General features: G+C 34.7%; 1 protein-coding gene across 1 annotated transcript in view; it reads right to left on the bottom strand.

Annotated features, from left to right (window-relative positions):
* The window catches only part of LOC149567606 (polyprenal reductase 2-like), a 46248-nt gene that overhangs the window by 5784 nt on the left and 18341 nt on the right, over positions 1-22123 (bottom strand). Inside the window, exon 3 of the mRNA XM_089820846.1 lies at positions 9321-9555. Coding sequence (XP_089676972.1) covers positions 9321-9555 — 235 coding nt within the window. The remainder of the gene's footprint in view (positions 1-9320; positions 9556-22123) is intronic.

Below are 22123 nucleotides of genomic sequence, written 5' to 3'. Positions count from 1 at the left end.
TATCAAGTCCAATTGAATTGCAACTTTAATGATGTTATAAGTTCGGTTTTTGCTTATTATGAAGGAGATAGACATTATGTTGCCAAGGGATTATGATATTAGGAAAATGGTAAGGTACACATTTCCAAGAATCAGTTGCCCGAACTGAATTGAAACCACATCGGGGAAGAAATAAATATGCCAACAAATGAAAGAATAGAGGTTCTTTTTCTGAAAGAGGGGAGATGGTGTGCTTCTCTTTTCAAGGTGTGAAGAGTCCTGAAGAGTCTACTATTTTACAAACTGTGTGCTGCATTTTTGGGGAAAATTCAAATTGTGTGAAGAGGGCAGTTTTTTATTGTATTCAGAGCTGTTCGTTTTAGTTTCCTTCTTTAGTTTTCTGAAATAAATTGATTGTCAGTAGTACATTTAGAAATAGTATTGTTTTTGAGTTGAATTAGGATTCTATCATTTTGAAGATTGTGTGCTTCAAATTGTTCTCATTCTTGGTTTAGGTGTGAATCAGGACTGAATAATGGAATCGAACTCTACTACTGTATCCATTTATTGCAGGGGCTGTTCCTGTTAGTTTAGTCTTTCTCTTTCTTTCTGAGTGCATATTTGGGTGTGAAGATTGTATGCTTCCATTACTGTATGCTAAGTTTTTCCTTTCTATTTCAGTTGTAATAATTTGCCCCCTATCCAAGAATAGTGTGGGTAGCCTTCGCTTTTAGGTTCAAAGCATTTATTAAATCTTATTCATTGTAAATCCAATCGGGGAGTTGTGACCTGTAAAATTCGGAGGGCGCTTGCACAATTCAATGGCGAAGCAACCCAACTGTTGGTATCTTTTTGCGTCTTCATTTTTGGGCAAATAAGAGTTATTTTGATGGTTTATTGTGTGAAGACAAATCTGTTTACCAACAATACTTAAGCCCTAGTTCCTTACTTCTTTCCTAACCCTCATGGGAAATGGTTAATTAAAGTCAAAGGGCACTGGAACCACCTTCATAATTAAGCCCAAGGGTTTCATGAACACCCGCCATATATGTGTCCATATAGGGATTCCTTGCCGGTAATAAAATTCAGGATAATTCACAGTATTAAATTCATAGACAATCCACAACATCCCAGTTTTCTGTTACTGATAGTGAGTATGGAAATATTTTTTTACTTCTGGTTTCTTTATCAGAATTAAATATTCTTTTGCCATTCAATTTGTGATCCTATTTTCAATTCAACCTCTGATTTCTATCTTGCAATACTTGACTGACTGGACACATTCTTTCCAAATTGGGACTCTTCTTATAAACAATTAGATTTGCTAATCGCTGCCTTCATATATTCAGTGTAACCATTATTGTGTCGCCTCTTACCAAGTGCACCTTTATAAACTTGTTTTGCATACTAGATATGAGCTGCCGCTTAAACTTGTTTTTCTGAACTAGGACTTAGTTCAGAAAAACAAGCTTAGTTCTGAACTAGGGCTTAGGACTTTTTTTTGGTGAATCACTGCTTAGTTCTTTCCTTGTTTATTATCTATGAACTATAATCAATTTGTCGAGTTGCTGTTTAATACTTGTTATCTTATTAACTATATAAATAGCCGTTTATTACTAATAATGATGGATACATGGTTGATGTTGTCGATTGTCTTACAGTTCTCATTTATTAGATTTGCTTGATCTTAGCTATCGTAAGGAATATTATATTATGATTTATTATTATTTATTTATTTATTTTTATATTTTAATGTTATTATTATTTATTAATCAGTCTTATTTGATATTAAAGTCAAAGAGCACTGGAACCACCTTCATAATTAAGCCCAAGGGTTTCGTGAACACCCGCCATAGATGTGTCCATATAGGGATTCCTTGCCTGTAATAAAATTCAGGATAATTCACAGTATTAAATTCATAGACAATCTACAACTTCCCAGTTTTCTGTTACTGATAGTGAGTATGGGTATATTTTTTTACCTCTGGTTTCTTTATCAGAATTAAATATTCTTTTGCCATTCAATTTGTGATCCTATTTTCAATTCAACCTCTGATTTCTATCTTGCAATACTTGACTGACTGGACACATTCTTTCCAAATTGGGACTCTTCTTATAAACAATTAGATTTGCTAATCGCTGCCTTTGTATATTCAGTGTATCCATTTTTGTGTCGCCTCTTACCAAATGCACCTTTATAAACTCGTTTTGCATACTAGATATGAGCTGCCACTTAAGCTTGTTTTTCTGAACTAGGGCTTAGTTCAGAAAAACAAGCTTAGTTCTGAACTAGGGCTTAGGACTTTTTTTTGGTGAATCACTGCTTAGTTCTTTCCTTGTTTATTATCTATGAACTATAATTAATTTTTCAAGTTGCTGTTTAATACTTGTTATCTTATTAACTATATAAATAGCTGTTTATTACTAATAATGATGGATACATGGTTGATGTTGTCGATTGTCTTACAGTTCTCATTTATTAGATTTGCTTGATCTTAGCTATCTTAAAGAATATTATATTATGATTGATTATTATTTATTTATTTATTTTTATATTTTAATTTTTTTATTATTTATTAATCAGTCTTATTTGTAATTAAATCTTATTTCTGGAGAGGGGATATTACATCATATTAATGTGAACCTACATTTCAGGATCAATTGATATTCATCCAATGTATCCCTCATCATTATGATTACATTCTCAAGAACCCAACAAATCCTGTTGAGCTTGTTCCATTTTATAAGCAGGTGTTTGGACACTCACCTTTGTGTGTTGTAAAAGATCCTTAATAGTCAATTGAACATTCTTCAAATATATCTCGATCTTACAGAATAAGGGAGTTGATCTTTTCTATCCACTCTTTCTTTGGATCAACAATGTTTTTTTCTGGCTAATGCATAACTAAGCCCATCATCAAGAACTCAAGATGACCTTTGTTAGCAGTTCCAACTTGTGTATTCACTCCCGATTGTTTTTACTACTAAGTTGTACAATTATCCATCTTTCTCCTTTACTTAAATAAACAACCTTTGAACACACATAAGAGTGCTATGGAATTTAAGGATCTATTCCTTCATTTTCATAAAATAATCTTTTCTTGTAACATCATAAGAAATGATCAATACCTAAATTTCTTCAATTTCATGCAACTCAGTCCATGCAAATTTTTATTCACTTCTTCTTAAGGGCTTTTGACTAGACACAAAGATCCAATTTAAAATTATCTCAGAAAGCTCCCTAACCAAGTTTTTGGCTTTACCTCTTAATCAACCAAGTAGCTACTAGCAAATTTAACAAACTCATGCCTAAACCATCCTTTGATTCAATCTAATGACAGATAATCCATCCAACTTCATTTCCAGATTGACCCTCTATTTAACAGACCATAATATAACTTTACAAGAAAACTTTCCTAAACTTATGGAGATTTCAAACTCAAAAATGATGCGCCTTAGTTTCAGAAATTCTTCCAAAGGTACCATTTTCTTTTTGTAAAGCCAACAAATGCTTTACATAACACACCACCTTTTCAGAAATTCTTGCAAAGGTATTTTCTTTTTGTAAAGCCAACAAATGCTTTACATAACACACCACCTCAGATGCTTGACCTTTATGCCAAACTAATTTATTCTTCAAGCTTCTGAATATTTACAAAGAACTTTGGAATCTACAAACATTCTTTCCCACTTTTACTTCAAAAAATACCTTTAAGTTATCTAGCAACGGATTTCAACAAAATTTGCATGTGTTGAGAAAACGGAACACAAAAATAATGCAGATTGAATTGATTTCACCACCACGCTTTTACACTACAAAGTAATGGCTCATAAGCAAATGTGCTGATATGTACAAAGTACCAAAAAAACCAACAAGAACAAGTTTCTAAAAACTAACTATTCTAATTTAATATTTACCATATATCTATTATTTATGTATTAAAATATTATGTACTATAGTCTAAAGTTCTAAACGTATAAAAGATGTAATACTACAATATTCCCATCAACTGGACAAAGGATGAATCATGAAACACTACAAGGACTGAACACAACAGCCCTTCTAGAAACTTTGATGAAGCACCATCACGAGTTTTTATTGCTCACCCAAGAAACATCAATTTGAATCCATTAGTGAATCTCCTGACTGTAAAATCTGCAAATCTTTTGTGCTACATGAGTAAACATCATCCCATCCTCCATGCACAATGAGAGAACAGCTCTGATCCAAGAGTCTAAAAATTCTCTAAGAGTGTCATAATCCGTCCTATAGTGCCTGCATATAAGAGAACAACTCTCCTCCTGGTCCACTTTCTTCCAAAAGTGCCAATACGGCTCCAATGTCATGAGAATCGAATCCCTCCACTAAGTTACAAATGAATTTAGCCAATTAGGACACACAAAGAAATTGAGCCAATGTAGATACACAATCCTCAAATTCTGCCAAAAAGTGTCAAACCCCCACTTGCTCCATGAAGGGGCACAAAATGAAATTGGTGCTTCTCATGCAAAGTATCATCTCTAAGCCAAAAGCTAGCCCAAGTGGATAAAGAATCCTCCAATCTCCAATGTTAACTGCATGATTTTAAGAAAAGATATTCCTTCTCACTATCATGCTAGAGAGAGTCCTCATCCATTGCAAATCCACAATATTCTATTTCACTCCCAGATGTTGTAAGAGCTTCAATTTTCAATTTCTTATCAATAAGATCTTTGACACATTGAACACAATTTATTTGAACATGTCCATTCTTCTAACAGTAATAGCAAAAGAAGTTTTTATTCTTCCCTATTGTAATTTTAGTCTTTCTTTTGACAATCAAAGTAATTTCCTTAATAAGGGAATGATTTTTAATGACTCCTCTCTCTTCAACAATCAAGAAACGTATCACATTTTCTAAGCTTGATTCAATTTATTTGAAGCAATATTGTCAAAGTTTAAAGGCATACTACTTATAAAAAATACTTTTGGCATTCTCATTGATTGTAGATTATACACTAGTAAGTTGATTGAGAAGGGAAAAAATGTACCAATATGTGGAACAATATGTAATGTCCCTATCTTGCACCACCTTTTACTTTGCCCTAAATTCACAAATCCAAATTGAGAAAATAGCAAAATATAGATATAATCCTCTCTCTTACAAATAAGATGAGATAAAGTTGTGTGTGTGTGTGTATAGAGAGAGAGAGAGAGAGAGAGAGAGAGAGAGAGATTGTTCTAGTGTATATGATTGTCTGTGTTACTTGTTTTAATGTTTTCTTCTGTACATGTGCTTGCTTTTAATGATGATTGATTGAAGGAATTCCTTTGATTTGATGATTTCAGGTATTGGTGAGTAATGCTTAGGTAATTGATGATTAGATGATTAAAACTAAAAGAGATGATATAATGAATTCTACTTATTCTTGACCCCATGAAGTGATGATTGATGTGAATTTAAAGATTTTTTGTTAAATTGTTTGATTTTGCTGATAGATTGATTGTTTGATTACTTGAGCAATTAATGTTTGATGGATGACTTGTGATTGATAAGCCCTTCAATACTTGGAATGAAATCTCCTTTATACTTTTTTAGTGAAAGAGTCACCACTTGTCATAAGAATTGAATTCATTGTTGCCTTTGAGAATTATACATTATTCACCATTTTGATCTCCCTTGGATTTCCTCAAATGAAATCTTCTCCCCTTTATATCTTCGAAAGTGAAAGAGAGTCACATCCCTTCATCATTTCTGCCCCTCTGAAATGGTTGTAAACTTTCACAATTACCACTGTTTGGAAGAATCATGACCCTTCATTAGTGCTATCCTTTGAAAAAGTCACAACCTTCCATAATTACCTCCTTTTGAGAGAGCCGTAACCTTTCATCATTTCTACCCTTAGAGTACAAACTTTCATTATTACAACCCTTTGATAGAGTCACAACCCTTCATCATTACTGCCCTTTGAAAGAATTAGCTTCCTATTTTCTTCCTATTCCCGTTTTCTCCATTAATTCTTCTTTAATTCCCTATGCTCTATTAGTTCCTAAAACCACAGATTGGAATCCTATGAGTTTTGCGAACTCAATGCTGGGAAATCCAAGGTTAAGGCCAACTTAACAAAACCAAACAATTTGATTCGAGTATTCTGGACTTCTTGCTCTGCAAAGCCAAGGTGGGAATACCTGATCCTAAACCAATCACTTGAGTCCAAGATTACGTATAGCAAAATAATATGATTACAAATGCAATAAAAATCCTCCAAATGGAAAGAAATCTAGAAAAATCTTAACTTACACCACTTAAGTAAAATTGTAAAATATGCTGATCAGATTTATCATTGACATTTTTTGTTGCAGCCCAGTGTGACTGTTCAGCTAAAGACAGACCTCTCTCTCTCTCTCTCTCTCTCTCTCTCTCTCTCTCTCTCAGAGTGAGTATTGGGGATTGCAGCTGCGACAGAGATCTTTATCTCTAGAAATAAGGGCATTATTATCATTATGGTAACCTTCAACTGAAAAGGACATTTATGATAATAATTGTAATATTAAATATAAAGACGTGTCTTACAACATGCATTGAGGCATGGAAATATGAAGAGTTGTAGTTGAAGATAAAGAGTCATGTTTTGGGAAATTGAAGAAACCTTTGGTTGTAATGTGAAGAGTCTCTCCATGTATTATGTATATTGCATCAAGTGAAAGACATTGTACACTTGAACATTTCTCTATCAATAGAATGATATTTTGTTGTGTGGTTGGGTTTTTTCCCTTCATTCTAGAAAGGTTTTCCAAGGGTATTTTCTGATATTTATTGTATCTGTTTAGTTCTTTCTTGTTGTTGTTTATCTTAATTTCTGGGCAAATATCTAATAAAATTTTAACTGAGAGCCCACTTGGGAAGACACAGAATCAGAGAAATGGGGCAACTCCTTTGAAAGTTGAAACCACAGTAAAAATCAAGAAATTTGAGGATTCAGTTAATGCTGAGATATCAAACACATGGATAAAAAAGAGGCGTCTCTCAATGTTCATAATCTTATTGGAGCACAGAGGATTTCTTTTGAATGCTTAAACATCAGCAGATATAGGAAAGCTATCTTGCATCTTGTGGCAAGGACAAAAATCCAGCAATAAACAGTTATGAAAGTTTCAAAGAATTGCTAGAAAAGAAATTATATCCAACTGATCACGAGGCTGACCAAATTATCTAAGTACCTCTACTATATTCAACGTAGTCAACAAAGTCTATAAGATTGCAACACCAAACTTTGTATACCAACCATAATGCTTGGCATGGACTTGGAAGACGATATCGTTGCCAAACAACCTTGGTAGATTGCATCCTAATCTTAGGAAAAGTACCATAGATAGCAAGCCAACAGACTTGAGAAGCCCCTACAAAAGCAAGGGATATCATGGAGGTGTCCCCCTCTTGGGAATGTTGGACAAACACCCCAATTTTCTCAACACAGAATAGGACTGTAAAGGTCTCCCCTGTCCACCTAGGACATAAAGTGAACCTTTTTTAAATAACAAAATTTAGTTAAAACTTAAAAACGTAACTCTAACCCTAATGTGCTAATGGGCCTCCAAGAATAAATGTGCATATTACCCTCTATCCGAAACACCGTCAACAATTTGTCATTATTTTGAGCAATAGAAAGAGGAAGAGGGGAAAGATTCTGATCGTTTTCATCAATCAGACAATCAAAGCATTCGTCAAGCCCTAAAAGTAAGACTTCACAAATTCACACACTGTCTTTGAGTGTTGTTCAATGTTCATGTTAGATTTTAATGATTCCTAAATATTTCAATTTTGAAATTTTGATAAGCAAAAACATATGTCAATAATGAATCACACTACTGCTCCAGTTTTTTAATCAAATTTTTGAGCTTTAAAAATCATAAAATGTTGTCTTGTAGGATTTTAAGATCTTTTTTAATGTTGTTTTTACTATTTCAATTTTAAGGTTTATTTGCATAATGACTAACTTGATGATAGGCATAGCTGATTTTCTGATTTCCATTTTGATTTTACTTTTCATTAAAGGTAAAGCAGTTTTTGTAATGACCCTGAAACCCTTTACGAATCGTTGTCTAACAATTAAGCACAGCCAAGCAACAGAAAATTGACCACCCATAGCAAAACAAAAAAAAACGAACAGTAGTAAATAGCCAGTAGAAGTGCTATGGCCAAATGCTGTCTTTTTGGTATGAAACCCAAGTTTTGTTGAGCTACTGCTGCAGTTATGGAGGCTTGAAGGGTCAAAAGGAATGATCAAATGCCCCAAATGAATATGACATGAGTGTAACCAGCAATGAGTCACTTTAATGGGGTATAATGAACTTAAACGGAACCCAATTGGAGAGGAAATCTTCAAAAGGTTTCTGGTGGTCATACTTATTTCATTCATAGTTTGCAGACATGTTGAGTATTTGCACAAACTCACCAGACATAAATTTTCTGACAGGCCGAAATGAGTCGACCAGGCTCGCAAGCCAGGTCTCCATGAGTCTTGCCAAGTACTTGGCCGAGTCTGGGTCAAAAACTCTCCGAGTATCAAGCTCGCATTTCCGAATCCTAAGCTTGGACTCTCAGCCTGTAGAAAATTGTGCCCAGGCAGATATTAACGCCAAAAAAGGCATCCTTTTTTCTTTTTTTTCTTAAAGTTTGAGGATCATACGACACATTTTAATTATGACAATTAAGTGTCAAAATAGGCTTTAATATTGTAGGAGGCAAAAATTTAGGCTGCCAACTATGAGTCCAAGTCCATGACCTAAAAGTATTGATTTCCTTTATGGCAGTTGAATGGCATTGTTTATAAAGTATGCTTGCTTAATGATTACATTTGCCAGTTAGGGTTTGACTTTGAACTCTCTACATCTCTAAAAAATGGTTCACTTATGGTTTCAAGATAACAAGACAGAAACTGTAACATAATTATATTTCTTACAAGTCAAGCAATAGAAAGAGAATGAATTTCCTTGAAATTAACTTTAAAAAATCAACAAGCAAACATGTTCTTGTTCAAAAGTTTTAAATCAGTTCCGTTGTTAGCTGCAAATCTTGAGATTGTTTTGGATACTCAATTCCGTTTTGTTTGGAGCCCTTTCTTGTAAGTGCAGTTAGAATTTTTGGAAAATTGAATTTGATACTACACTCGCCGAAACAATAAAGAAATTTGTTGGTCTCATACACTACACAAGATGAGCTATCAATGTATGTTTTGGAAATTTAAAACCAAAAAGTAGCATGACCACATTTCTCTCTCCTGAAAGCTGTATATTTGATAGAATATCTGTGGCATTGAAAACATGTGTAGAGTCTTGTATAAAACATTTATATACTTACCAGTATCTTGTGGCATCGATGTTGATGAATTGATCCCCAAATGAAAATAATAGTACCAGTCCACTGCCACCATCCCAATTTCAAAAGAGAAATTGTATATTCTAACACTTTGAACTCTATGTCTTCTATGTGAGCTCCTTTTCGAAATAATGAGTTGATTGATTGAGTGATGACATAAGAGAACACCTCCGGGTAACACAAACTGCACACTGATAAGGGTGCTGCAATGTAGAAACTGCAAAAAACGCAAAACATCATCATCACTATCGTCATGCTGCATGCATGCCTTAAAAGAGTTACAACCACTGATCTTTGTCCACAATAGGCACTCAAACTTAGAGGGGGTTTTGCTAATTCAAACAGTTTAACCAACTTCAATACTTTGATGATAAACCAAAACCAAAAAGAAAACTATGCATGATTCATTGATGAAAAGTAGTACTATTTGAAAACTCAAAAGCTTACAGCAAACACATGCCAGATGGTTCAATAGCTTCAAGGTTTAGAATTAAGACAAAACTAATGCACCTATTAAGCTTTTTACAAAAATAATTATGCTTTACTAACTCAACAGTTTCAAAAACAAATATATTTTAGATAGGCTTGTACCGATCCTTGGACATATAGATAAAAATAAATATTTTTAGCAATCTAGGTTCAATGATAGTGCTCCTTCTCCCGTCTTTAAAATGTTCTGATGTATTTCATAAGCATCTAGAGAAGCCGTGCTTAAATTTTCAGTTTTGAACACAAGCTGTGCAACTTTGATTAATTGGTGCCAAAATCTGCAACGGTATTATTAACCTATTCTTCTAGGGTAGGCTTATTCTTCTGCCTTTCCAAATACTGGCTGAGATGTTTGTCCAACTCTCTTTTCTTACTTGTAAAACAACCCTCTTGAATGACACAACTTATCATCTAATGACTTTGACATCATAAACTTTGGCAATTCATTATAGATGTGCCTATAAATTTGTAAATGGGAATTACCTCTATACATGATTAATTTGAATTATTAAATTATAGGGTGCAATTAATGATTCAAATTAATTGATAAAGCTAATTAATGCTCTTGTCATTGTGCTCTTGAACTGTAAACAACTAACTACTAATTTTCTATGTGATGCAGGATGCTACTCTTCAGGAAAGCCATGACCTGTAGGAGTGTATCTTCAGATAGAGGGCAGAAAACTTGGAAAAGACAACTTGAGAGATTACACACTCCATGCTCACTGATTCATCAATTGCCGCATGGAAAATTGCATTTTGATTGAATGATATGCATCATTTGCTAATGTTGTCTTCGTTGACAGCACAGAGTATTGAATACCATAAGAATATCTTTGTTGATATATGATTGTTTGATAGACATAGTATTTCATATATGCATATGACACAATTTTTCGACACTGCTTGGTGGTGAGATTTTTGTCATTGATGAGATTTTTGTCATTGATGACTGCATTAACATGCAGCATGGATGAGTTTTAAATGTATCTTTAGTGTGTTAGCATAGCACAGTATATAAACAAAGTGATAAGACTTATTAGTGTGAATGTACGTGTCTTTTTTAATAAAGAGAAAGTTATAATGAATGAACATTATAAAACTGCTGACCTGTTTGAAATGCCACCTCCAAAGTCAACCTGAGCCTCTGCACAAGTAGTCATGGCATTATTATTTTAATGAAATCACTTTCTATGAATTAAGGATGTGAAATCCCCAATAAATCACTAACCCTCCTAACTAAAACTTAGAACATTATGCTCATTGTCATCTTGATAGTAACTCTGTTTCACCAGGCAGCTTGCAAGCCTGAGTTTATGGCAGTACGCTTGAAATTGTGTAGTGTTCTGGGGGTTAAAAGCCACATCTTAACAAAAAGTCTAGAACAAAGGCCCGTAAAAGAATTATAATAGGAAGAAGCATTGCAAATTTTTTAAACTACAGGAGCTTGAAGATATTATGGTTTTCCTTCCACTTTTCCAAGAGGGTTCTCTCAAGTCTTTTAAAGGTCTAGCCTTCAAGACAGTGGACAACACACAATTTGATATCATTTCATAGAGAAGAGAGATAGGTTGCTCAAAGAGCTCAGCTTGTCCACGCAGTCAAAAAGAACTTTAAAATGCAGGCATGTCTCAGTTATGTCCTTGCATGGTTCAGCTACTTGAATTAAACCTGAAATTTGAGTTCACAGCTTCAAAAGCACTCTGTATATATGGTGCCTTGTACAGGACGACTTCTTCTTACATTTACAGGATAGAAATTGTTCTAAGGAGTTTCAATCATGACACATGTGAGTTAGAACCCTTTATGCTCAGCTGTATTGATAGCACTGGGATGGTGTTTTCCACACTGAGTGCCTGCAGTTAATTCCAAAAGAATAAAAGTTAAGTTTAATGTCTCTTATTTGATATAACCCTAGGATTTGTAATGGGATCAACAATATACTGCCATGAGCTTATAAAAACAATAACTGTTATTTTTCTCAGAATAGATGTTGGGTGGTTTTAACATCTTTATTCTTATGATGAACCTGTAAATCTTTTGATATTATGCTTAACATGTGAAGTCAAATATGGTCTTTAGTTTGATGATCCCATCATCAATATATGTCTATAAGAACTTAAGTGAATAATATTTTATTCCAAATGTGTAATATCCCTAATGGATATTATACCAATTTGTCTCTCAAACAGATTTCAGCACATAAAAGATAACTCATGCTAACCAAACCAGTAATGTAAGCCAGCAAATGGACCGATAATGCTCATTAAAATATTCAGTTTTAACACATCAGTTGCTATTGTATTATAAATCAGCAATACAATAACATGCATAGAGTCCAATCTTACAAACAGCAATAACAGTCAGATTGGAAACATATAAAAGAACCTGTAAACCCAACGTGAACTCTGTCTTGAATCCACTACAGTGATTAACCGGGCTTGCGTCCAATCCACCAACGATGGCTTGAAGGTTTGTGTCCTCGGGTTTGAAATGGAAAATGTAAACTCTCCCAATGTTTCTCCAAAAGAAACCCAAATTCTCCAAACAAAAAATAATCCAAGCATGCCCAAAATGAATGAGACTTCTTCTTTTAAAGCTCAACCGTGACTCTTCAAATTCCCATTATGTCTTTCGTCTTATTGCCCCTTCGTCACCTTTTCCCCTTATTAATTAAAAGAAACTTTTTTAATAGTTTTAGTTTAACTCCAAAGTCACTTTTAATTATTTTATAAATCGGCTGGTAATTTTCTAATGTTTCCAAAAAGGGACATTACAGTCCTCACTCCTTGAGATTGGCTTTCCTCAAGCAGTCAGTACCAAGATCCCATATAAATCTGCAAGTAGCTCTATAGCCTAATCTAAAAACACATTTTGCCACTCTGTGAAGCAGGATGTCCAAGTGCAACTCATTCATCAACTGGATCCTTGGATCCCATGTCAATATGTGAAGTATCATTTCGTTTGTAGGCCACGTGACTCTGATCATAATTGCACCAAAACTCAAATTGTAATCCTCATAATGCCACGTATACATCCGGTCAACACTCGGATCCCAAACCATCCTATCAATACAATCCTAAAAGGAGTAATGGACATCTAACAACCTATCATCTTGGATCAACCAACTGAACAAACAGTTCATCCAACCAAAACCGCAAATATGCATGAAGTTAGACTCATAAGTCCACATATCGATGTCATAAACCAAACCAACAATACATAAGATGATGTTGTTGTCACTCTGCCCATGTACTGGAAGGGTAATCATCTCATAAGGTGTAAGCCTCAAGGTGAGGTATCTTCACGAGTCAACCTACAACTCGCTAACCTCTAGAGGCTGAGCCAAAATTGAAAAAATAATAGTAGACCAAGCGTAGAACCCAATGACAGCCGGAGTGTGCATAAAGATAAAATTACCTCCTGGGAAATACATAGTTGTCATCTCATGAAGACTGTGTGATATCTTTAGATAATCGGTAGAAACTATCAGCATACATTAAAGGGCAATTTGGGATTTTCAACATCATCATAAGTAACAACACTCAAATCAACATCTCCATCAATGAAATGATCACCATCAAGTGAAATCTCCAAGTCATTTTCACTTATTTCATCTCTATCCAAGTGTCATGCTATAGATATATAATTGTTGTCTTCATGATGGTCAATCCTCTTGCTATCATCATTGTCAATCTCATCAACTCCTACATCAAAAGGTTGAGCCAAGGTAGAGCGTACCAAATTTAATTCCTCATTAAGCTCAACAATCTGATTTTCTGCCTCCTGAAATGCTACTAAGGAAGCCTCTAGGATGTCCTTCGAATTCGTGAGCTCACAAGAAAGGATGTCCACTTCTTCCTTCTTTAAGGCCTCTAAATAAATCTTTGTGAGATTGTGAAGATGATCACAATCTGAAAGAAGATGTGCATAGTTTGATTTCATTGTTTTTATCCCTTCCTTTATCACAAACAAATGTGAGAACTCCTCTTCGAGACCCTTTTGTCTTCTCTCTAATTGATCCTTCCAATAATGTTTTTCAACCATCTCATATGTGTTATCTGTTAAAGTTTGTAGCTGCGATAGAGATCTTTATCTCTTGAAATATGGACATTATTACCATTATTGTCATCTTCAGCTGAAAAGGTCACTTAAGTTTAATTTGTAATATTAAATGTAAATGACATGTGTCATTCACATACATTGAGGCATGAATATTCGAAGAATCATAATTAATTATAGGAGTTATGAGAATCTCAAGAGACCTTCGGCTATAATGTGAAGTCTCTCCTGTTGTTATATATTTGCATCAAGCAAAGGATATTGTACACTTTAACATTTCATTATCAATAAAGATATATTTTTTGTGTGATTGGGTTTTTCCCTTCATTCTCGAAGGGTTTTCCCAGGATATTTCTAGTGTTCTTTGTTTCAGTTTTGTTTTTTTCTTATTGCTTAGTATCTTCATGGATTTCTGGGCTTTAGTTTTAACATGGTATCAAAGCCAGTTTTCCATTGATAATCTTCATAAGGAAATTGTTTTGATACCTTGGCTCTCTTGTATTTCTTGGCTCTTTTCATATGTATAAAATTCCATTCTTACAAGTTATATTTTTTGTATCTTTCGTTCAATATAAATGTCATTTTATGCAGTGTCATGGGTGTTGTTCAAAATCGTGCTTGTAATAGAATGTTAAGTTTTTGTTTTCTATTGGTTGTTAAGAAGTGCTAGCCTGCTAGGTATGCTTGTGTTGAACATCTTTTCACACAATGAGCATCAAATATTGTATTCATTTCGAACCCATATCTAGTCTTCTCTTGCAAGTGCTTTCATAGTTGTTTTCTTTGCAGCCTTCAATAGGTTTTTTTTTTTTTTTCATTAGTTTGTATGATTTAGGTATGATCTCAATATAAGATTTCTGGTCTTGTATGTGCTTTCATTGGAGGTCTTCTTATTATTGTGCAACCTCAATTTTTTGCCCGGTTTGGATCAAGAGTCTTGATTTTTTTTTTTTTCCATTTTGGTGGTCGTTCTCATTCTTTCTCGCCAATGTTTATTTATGTGTTGTGGGCGTTCCTTTTTCTTCTTTTCTTCTTTGATAGCACGAGCTATTTGTAAGCTTTCCATTACCGTTAAGTATGAGATCTTTCATCTTTCTGGTGATATTTTCTTTCGCATCTTTTGCTTTGTGCATTATTAACGCGCATTATTAACGTTGGTCGGGCGTTTGATAATACTTATTTAAAAGTGTTTGTTCTTGGCAATAACTCTTTGTATTATTGGGTGAAGGTGTCTATGTCTCTTCCGTAGGTGTTCGACTTGATTGCTCTTATCTCTTGCTTCTTATATTTCAGGGAAAATATATAATCCTTGTTCTAACGTTGTATTATTCATTGATGCATATTGCTTTCTAAAGATGATTCTCCATAGAATGGTCGGTCCTCATGGCATCCAATTTATTTATTTATTTTTGTGTTGTGGACTGTCGATTTCCCTTCCTATCCTCTGACGGCATCCAATCTTTATTGTGCCATGAGTCACGATTTTTATTTGTAACTGACGTTTAATTTGTAACTGACATCTTTGTGATATTGTTTTGGGAAATTTATTGAGGTCTATAAAGATGGACCTTTGCACCTTCATATGTCTTATTACATTGTGAAGGAGCTGCAAGTAGCCACTAAGTTTGGATGTGTAGTGATGATTGCTTCGGATGCTAATGATGTTGTGGCCATAGAGCAAGAGATTGCTCACAGACGATACACTTGTAGCTGTGAAGAAACTGGAAGGACAAGACGAGAAGCAATTTCGAGCTGAAATTCATCAAGCAAATCTAGTGATTTCCTCGGATACTTTTATTGGAAATATCCTCAGTTTAAATAGGAAGCATCTCATTTGTGGTCTGTCAAGTTCTAAGGATTCGACCGATTACTATGAAGAATGTTGTGTTTGTCTTTGGCAAGATGCTTCAATATTATTAGGGTCGGATCAGTTCCCATCCTTCTGTAACTGTCACATCTACCTTTCATCTTTGCTAAGTGTAGCAGTTGTTAGTGGGAGCAAGCCTGAATTTCACTTATTGGGACACACTGCCATCTTTGTTCAAATGAATGACATATTTGGATGTGCTCAGGATAGGTTGCATATGAAAGAGATAAGTATTATTCTGATGTTAATATCAGATTTTTAGGAAAATGTATATGGATGCTATGAGCTTTACATTAGTTGTAGAGGCACTTCTAAAAAAAATTGTGTATGCTTGTGTGCATATTGAAATTAGGCTAGAAAGAGATAAGTATTTATGGTTATCTTGATAGTGTATGCTTTTAGCATTGATCTGTGTATATCTTTTCGTGAATAGTTTGATTTGGGAACTAATTCTTGCTTCCAGGATAAATCAAGAAGAAATGGCATAATAAGAGAATGCATGCAAAGGCATGGAAAAATTCCCTACAGTCGTGGAACTAAATTTATCATACAGAAAAAGTATATCAAGCTCTAGAGGGAGGATGCAACAAGATAAGGATTTTAGCTTCAGAGGAATGCTTTGCAATTAAGAGGGAGTGCTTATGGAATTCCCTTCATTTTTCATATATGCTTTTAATGCTTGTGATATTTGTAGAATCTGAGACTTAAATGGCACTAAGTCTTGTTTTGGTATGTCCATTTCTATTCATGTGAAATCAACAATAAGATTGTAAGAATCAGCAATGATAACTCTTTCACTATGCAATAGTGAACATGATGTTGAGAGAGTCCATGATGTCATCACATTGAGAGATTCCATGATGGGAGTTGGATGTCATATTGAGAAATTCCATGACAATTCATGTTGAGAGAGTCCGTGAATAAAGGCTTAGTTGTGAGTCTTACAAATCTTTTCATGTTGAATAATTCCATGAATATGACTCATTGTTACAGATTTTCGTGTTGAGTGATTCCATGAATATGACTCATTATTACAAGTTTTCATGTTGAGTAACTCCATGAATTATGTTTTGAATTCGTATGATCAAAATTTATCATTGACATTTTTGTTTGCAGCTTTGTGTGACTGTTTAGCTAAAGATCTCTCTCTTGCTAAGAGGGAGTGTTAAAGTTTGTAGCTGCGATAGAGATCTTTATCTCTCGAAATATGGACGTTATTACCATTATTGTCATCTTCAGCTGAAAAGGTCAATTAGGTTTAATTTGTAATATTAAATGTAAATAACATGTGTCATTCACATGCATTGAAGCATGAATATTCGAAGAGTCATAATTAATTATAGGAATTATGAGAATCTCAAAAGACCTTCGGTTATAATGTGAAGAGTCTCTCCTATTGTTATATATTTGCATCAAGCAAAGGATACTCTACACTTGAACATTTCATTATCAATAAAGATATTTTTTTGTGTGGCTGGGTTTTTCCCTTCATTCTTGAAGGATTTTCCCAGGATATTTCTGGTGTTCTTTGTTTCAATTTTGTCTTTTTCTCATTGCTTGGTATCTTCATGGATTTTTGGGCTTTAGTTTTAACATTATCAAAATGTGATAAAGGTGCAATAATCTTATGTTTCATTTACTTTCATTTGACTCTCCAAATAAGGTGAACTAGTGGGTGTATGTGATAAGCCAAATGAACATGAGGTGAGAGAAAGAGTTTCATCACATATATCCATATCATCAATGTTATCTTTTATACTCTGTTGTGAAAAAGAATTAGAGGCACCATCGTATTCAGAAATAAATTCATCACAAGAAAAATTCATACCATAAGTAGAGACCATAGTTGGCAAAATCGCAATTTAATCTACGATTAGATACAAATCACCGAGTTTATTTGCTAGGCGAGTTTTATGCAGAAAAATTCGCAGATTCAAGAAATTAGCCAACCCTAAAAACTCGTAGAGTAATCGGCGATTTTTTCATAAAACCTCGCAACTTTTTACTAAAAACTCGATTGCACGTGAGTTCTAGCAATATAGGCCAAAAAAAATCTTTATTTCAACGCTAGTTTTGTTTTGTGCATTTGGAGGCTTGAGGAGCGGAGTGAGGAAGGGTTCCAAGGCATTCTTAGGTGATTGCAAGCTATTGAAGGCGGATTTCAGTGGATTTGTAGAGGATTCCAACCGGTTTTAGAAGACAAATCTCTCATCCAAGTAGGTTTGGTGAGATTGTTTTTAAAGTTTTAAAACATGTTCTATTGTTTTCTTGTTGCTAGTAAATGAATTCAAATCATTTGAAAGCATTTCAACTCTATGTTTGAATCATTTGAAAGCCACTCAACTCTATGTTTGACAAAAAAAATTCAAGAATATGTAAGATTTTTTACAAAGTTAAAAACAAACCCTAGTTGTTTTTTTAGTTTGTTTAGTTTACACTCATAGATCTAAGTTCTAACTTTGTTTATTCATTTTTCTCTAAATTTATGTGTAGGGCAGCGGTTAAGCATTTAAAAAGCATGACAAATCCGCAAGAAGAGTGGCCACAAACTCCATGCCCATCTAGATATATAAGCACTCGGCCTAGAAATGCAAGAGATAAGGCATGGCAGTATGCCTATGGAGCTCCAAATGATGTTGGGAAGGTTATACGCATTCTATGTGAAAAACTTATTTTCGGAGGCATAAACCGCTTCAAGTACTACCTTGCGGGCATAAAGAAACATGATTCAACTCCTTGTCTCAAGGTAACCGATGAAGAAAAAAGACTCATCAATGCCCTACTTGCAGTTGCTGACCAGAAAACATTGAATAGGGAGAGGGCGAAATCAGCTATGAGGGCAGCCATAGCTGAATCTCAAGGAGCTCCTATTGATATTCAAGAAGAAGAAGCACTTGAGAATATAGCGGTATCTCTTCATGGCCTGTGGATCCGCAAACAAAGTGTCTCTTTTGCCGATTCCACTCCTTCTACATTACCTAGTTCTTCATCACCATCCTCATCAGGGATAGGGAGTTATTTGGTGTCTAGGAACACGGTTAGATCACAACCATCAGTAGAGGGCACTTGATGGAACAAGGAGGTGCATGAGCAAGCTGATATTGCAACAACTAATTTTTGATTTTTCAACAACATATCAATGTATGTGGCTGATAGTCCCTATTGGTTGAATTTGGTGAACGCAATTTCAATACCGCGCAAAGGGTGAAAGCCCCTTTCTGCAAGGATTTGTGCGGAAGGTTAGTATTTTACTATTTAGTAATTGTAAATAATCGAAATCCACTTGAGTTAATTGTTATATTTTAAATCTTAATTGGTATTTCATAATTTTTAACTAACACTTATATTAAACCTAAATTTTGTAGGTTGCTTAACAATGTCGTTGATAGGGCAAGAGTATTGATGGGGTAAGAAGTAGAACTATAATTAATTTCTTGGTTGCTTGCAAAGATGATGTGGTGTTTTGAAAATTTGTTGATGCCTCCAATAAAGTGAAAAATGCACACACATTAGCTTTAATGTTGGAGAATGTTGTCATGGAGGTGAGAGTAGAGAATGTGTTGCAAATCATCACAGATAATGCAGCACCATATGTGGCAGTAGGTAAATTTAAATTTTTATGTTCAATATGAATCATGAATGTAATGTTTTGGTATTATTAAATTAATGTTTGATGTAATATGGAAAGTTTGTAATTAATTATTGATTTTTTACTAATCTTTTAGGTAGAATCCTCCAAGAGAGGCATCCCACACTTTTTTGGTCATCTTGTGTAGCGCACGTCCTTAACATTCTTTTGGAGGACATAGGAATACTTGATTGGGTGAGTCCAATTGTGGAAGATGCAAGGCGAGTCATCAAATATATCTATAATCACCCATGGGTTCTTAGTTTGATGAGGACCACTAAAGACAAAGTTTTGGTGAGATCTGCTATGACAAGGTTTGCAGCGGTGTTCTTGATGTTGCAAAGTATTATCAACACAATATTGCCTCTGAAACAAATGTTTGTGTGTGTTGATTGCGTTGCTTTGATGTACTCAAAGAAGCCTGAAGGAGAGGATGTAACACGAATAAAAAAATTGTGGAGGTAACTTCAAGAATTAAAAAAATATTTTTTTATTTGATTCAAGTTTCATTATTAATTTGTAACTTGCTATGTAAGTAACTAATATGTATTTTTGAAATTTCAAATGTAGATGTCTATGCCCCTGGTTAGAGTCTTGCACATATGTGACGTGCAACAATCCCCAATGGAATGTCTTTATGAGGTGATGGATAAGGCCAAAGAGGTTGTTAGAAATTACTACCATGTGGACAAACTCAAACTTGACCCCATTTGGGAAATAATTGACAGGAGGTGGAACAATATGCTCCACCAACCCATACATGCAGCAAGCTACTTCCTCAACCCCAAATTCAGGTACTATGATTCTCCTTGAGATTTTAGTAAGACTTCATTTTGCTTTGTTTTTTAAGGTTGTGTACTAAAACTTGATTTAATTTTTTGTTTATTTTAGGGCTGATGATTCCTATTCAGATCCTAATAGAGAGGTCATGGAGGGTCTCTCTAGATGCATTGAGAGGATGATATCCAATAAAGCGGAGAGAGACCTTGTTGTAACCGAACAACAAGTCTATGTGGAATCAAGGGGTAATTTGTTCTCTTCTACACTAGCAAAGAGACCAAGAGGCACTCAAGCCTCGAGTGAACTATCAAAGTTTAAACTTAAAAACTATCGCAAATTGATAAGTTGTGTTTTCTAAAAATCTTTTTTCATTGCTTTATAACTTATTATATTTTGTGTTACAGATGGTGAGTGGTCAAGTTGGGGTGGAAACACCCCCAATTTAAAAAATTTTGCTCTCGAAGTCTTGTGCCAACCTTGTAGTGCATCCCATTGTGAGTGCAATTGGAGCTTATTTGAGTCCATCCATACAAAGAAAAGAAAAGATTGAATCAAAAAAGGCTCAATGACCTTGTTTATGTACACTATAAGCTTAAGTTGCGCATAAAAAGGGCACAGAGTTCAGAAGTACCTGGTCCGCTTTATCTAAATGAGATAGATCCTTATTCGGATTGGATGGCACAAGAGCCAGGTCCATTGTTTTCACCAAAGGAGGTTGCTGATTTGGATAAACAAGCCATGGAGGGGGGTGTTGGAAGAGATTTTCATTTCACAATGGATGACATTGAGGACGAGAACGATGAGGATTCAAAGGAGGAGGCATTGCCAATACCACATATAGGAGGAGATACATCCACTTTCAGGATGCAAAGCCAATCAGTAGGGATGTCGAGTGAGGAGGCACAGCCATGGACTCTACAATCACGCAGCTCACGCCCAGTCCCAGTGCGAGGCATCTCTTCGAGGACTAGACCCCTTCTCTTTTCTACGAGTAGAGCTAGAAAGGGGAAGATGTGATTGTATTGATGTATTTAGCAATTTAGTATTTACTTCTAGACTTCTAGTTTGACAGAAACTATTTACTATTTTGCTTCCCGCCATCAACATTCCTTATGAGAATGTGATTTTGTACCCACTATGCATTTATATATATCTAAACTTTACTTGTTTCTTTTGTATTCTCTTTAATTAACAAAAAAAATATTCGATTAAATTTATGCACATATATGTATGTATGTACGTACAAATAGAAGTGGCAAAGATACCATGTTGCCAATATACTTTTAAATCTTTTGGAGGGAGAACCTTTATAATTATCATTATTATTGTTCCAATGGATTTGAGAAGTGGCCTATCTTTCCATCGGGCTTTTTATGTTTCAAATGCTCCTTCCAATATTTCCAACCGATGGTGATGTGTATTAAATCAATGGAAATATAATCTCTATGTCTTTATTTTGGCTCCATGTCTTTGAGCGTATGCCACCTTTGTATCAGCATATTCTTCTTTCAAAATTTTATTAGCATCTGAAGAGTTTTCTTGAGGCCAATAGTGACCGTGCACATCATATCTTCTTGATAACCGATGGAGCGCAAGGGAGTTATTATACACTTTCCGCTGCCTTAGTTATTGCTCTTGGAAGTTCATTTCTAAATCGCACTTGATTGCTCTGAGTCAAAGACTCGATATTATTACCAGCTTTAAATCATGATTCAAAACTTTGTTTGCAAGATTGAAGGTTGTGGTAGCCAGGCCATGATATTGACCATAACCAACATATTCGAGTCATGAAATTTGTTTAATCAGCTCCCTTTATATGTCCTTATCTTGCGGATCGTTGAAAAGATATATTCCCCGATAGCATGATTGTATGATGCATACTAGTCGTAACCAAAAGGCCAAGAGCTTATTGATTTTGAAGGCGCATGAGTTTTTTCTTCTCTCTGTTATTCTTTTGTT

Source organism: Cupressus sempervirens, chromosome 3 (assembly GCF_028749045.1).
Source record: "Cupressus sempervirens isolate cs-2001-9-10 chromosome 3, ASM2874904v1, whole genome shotgun sequence".
NCBI lineage: Eukaryota > Viridiplantae > Streptophyta > Pinopsida > Cupressales > Cupressaceae > Cupressus > Cupressus sempervirens.
This window is presented reverse-complemented; position numbering and strand designations above follow the sequence as displayed.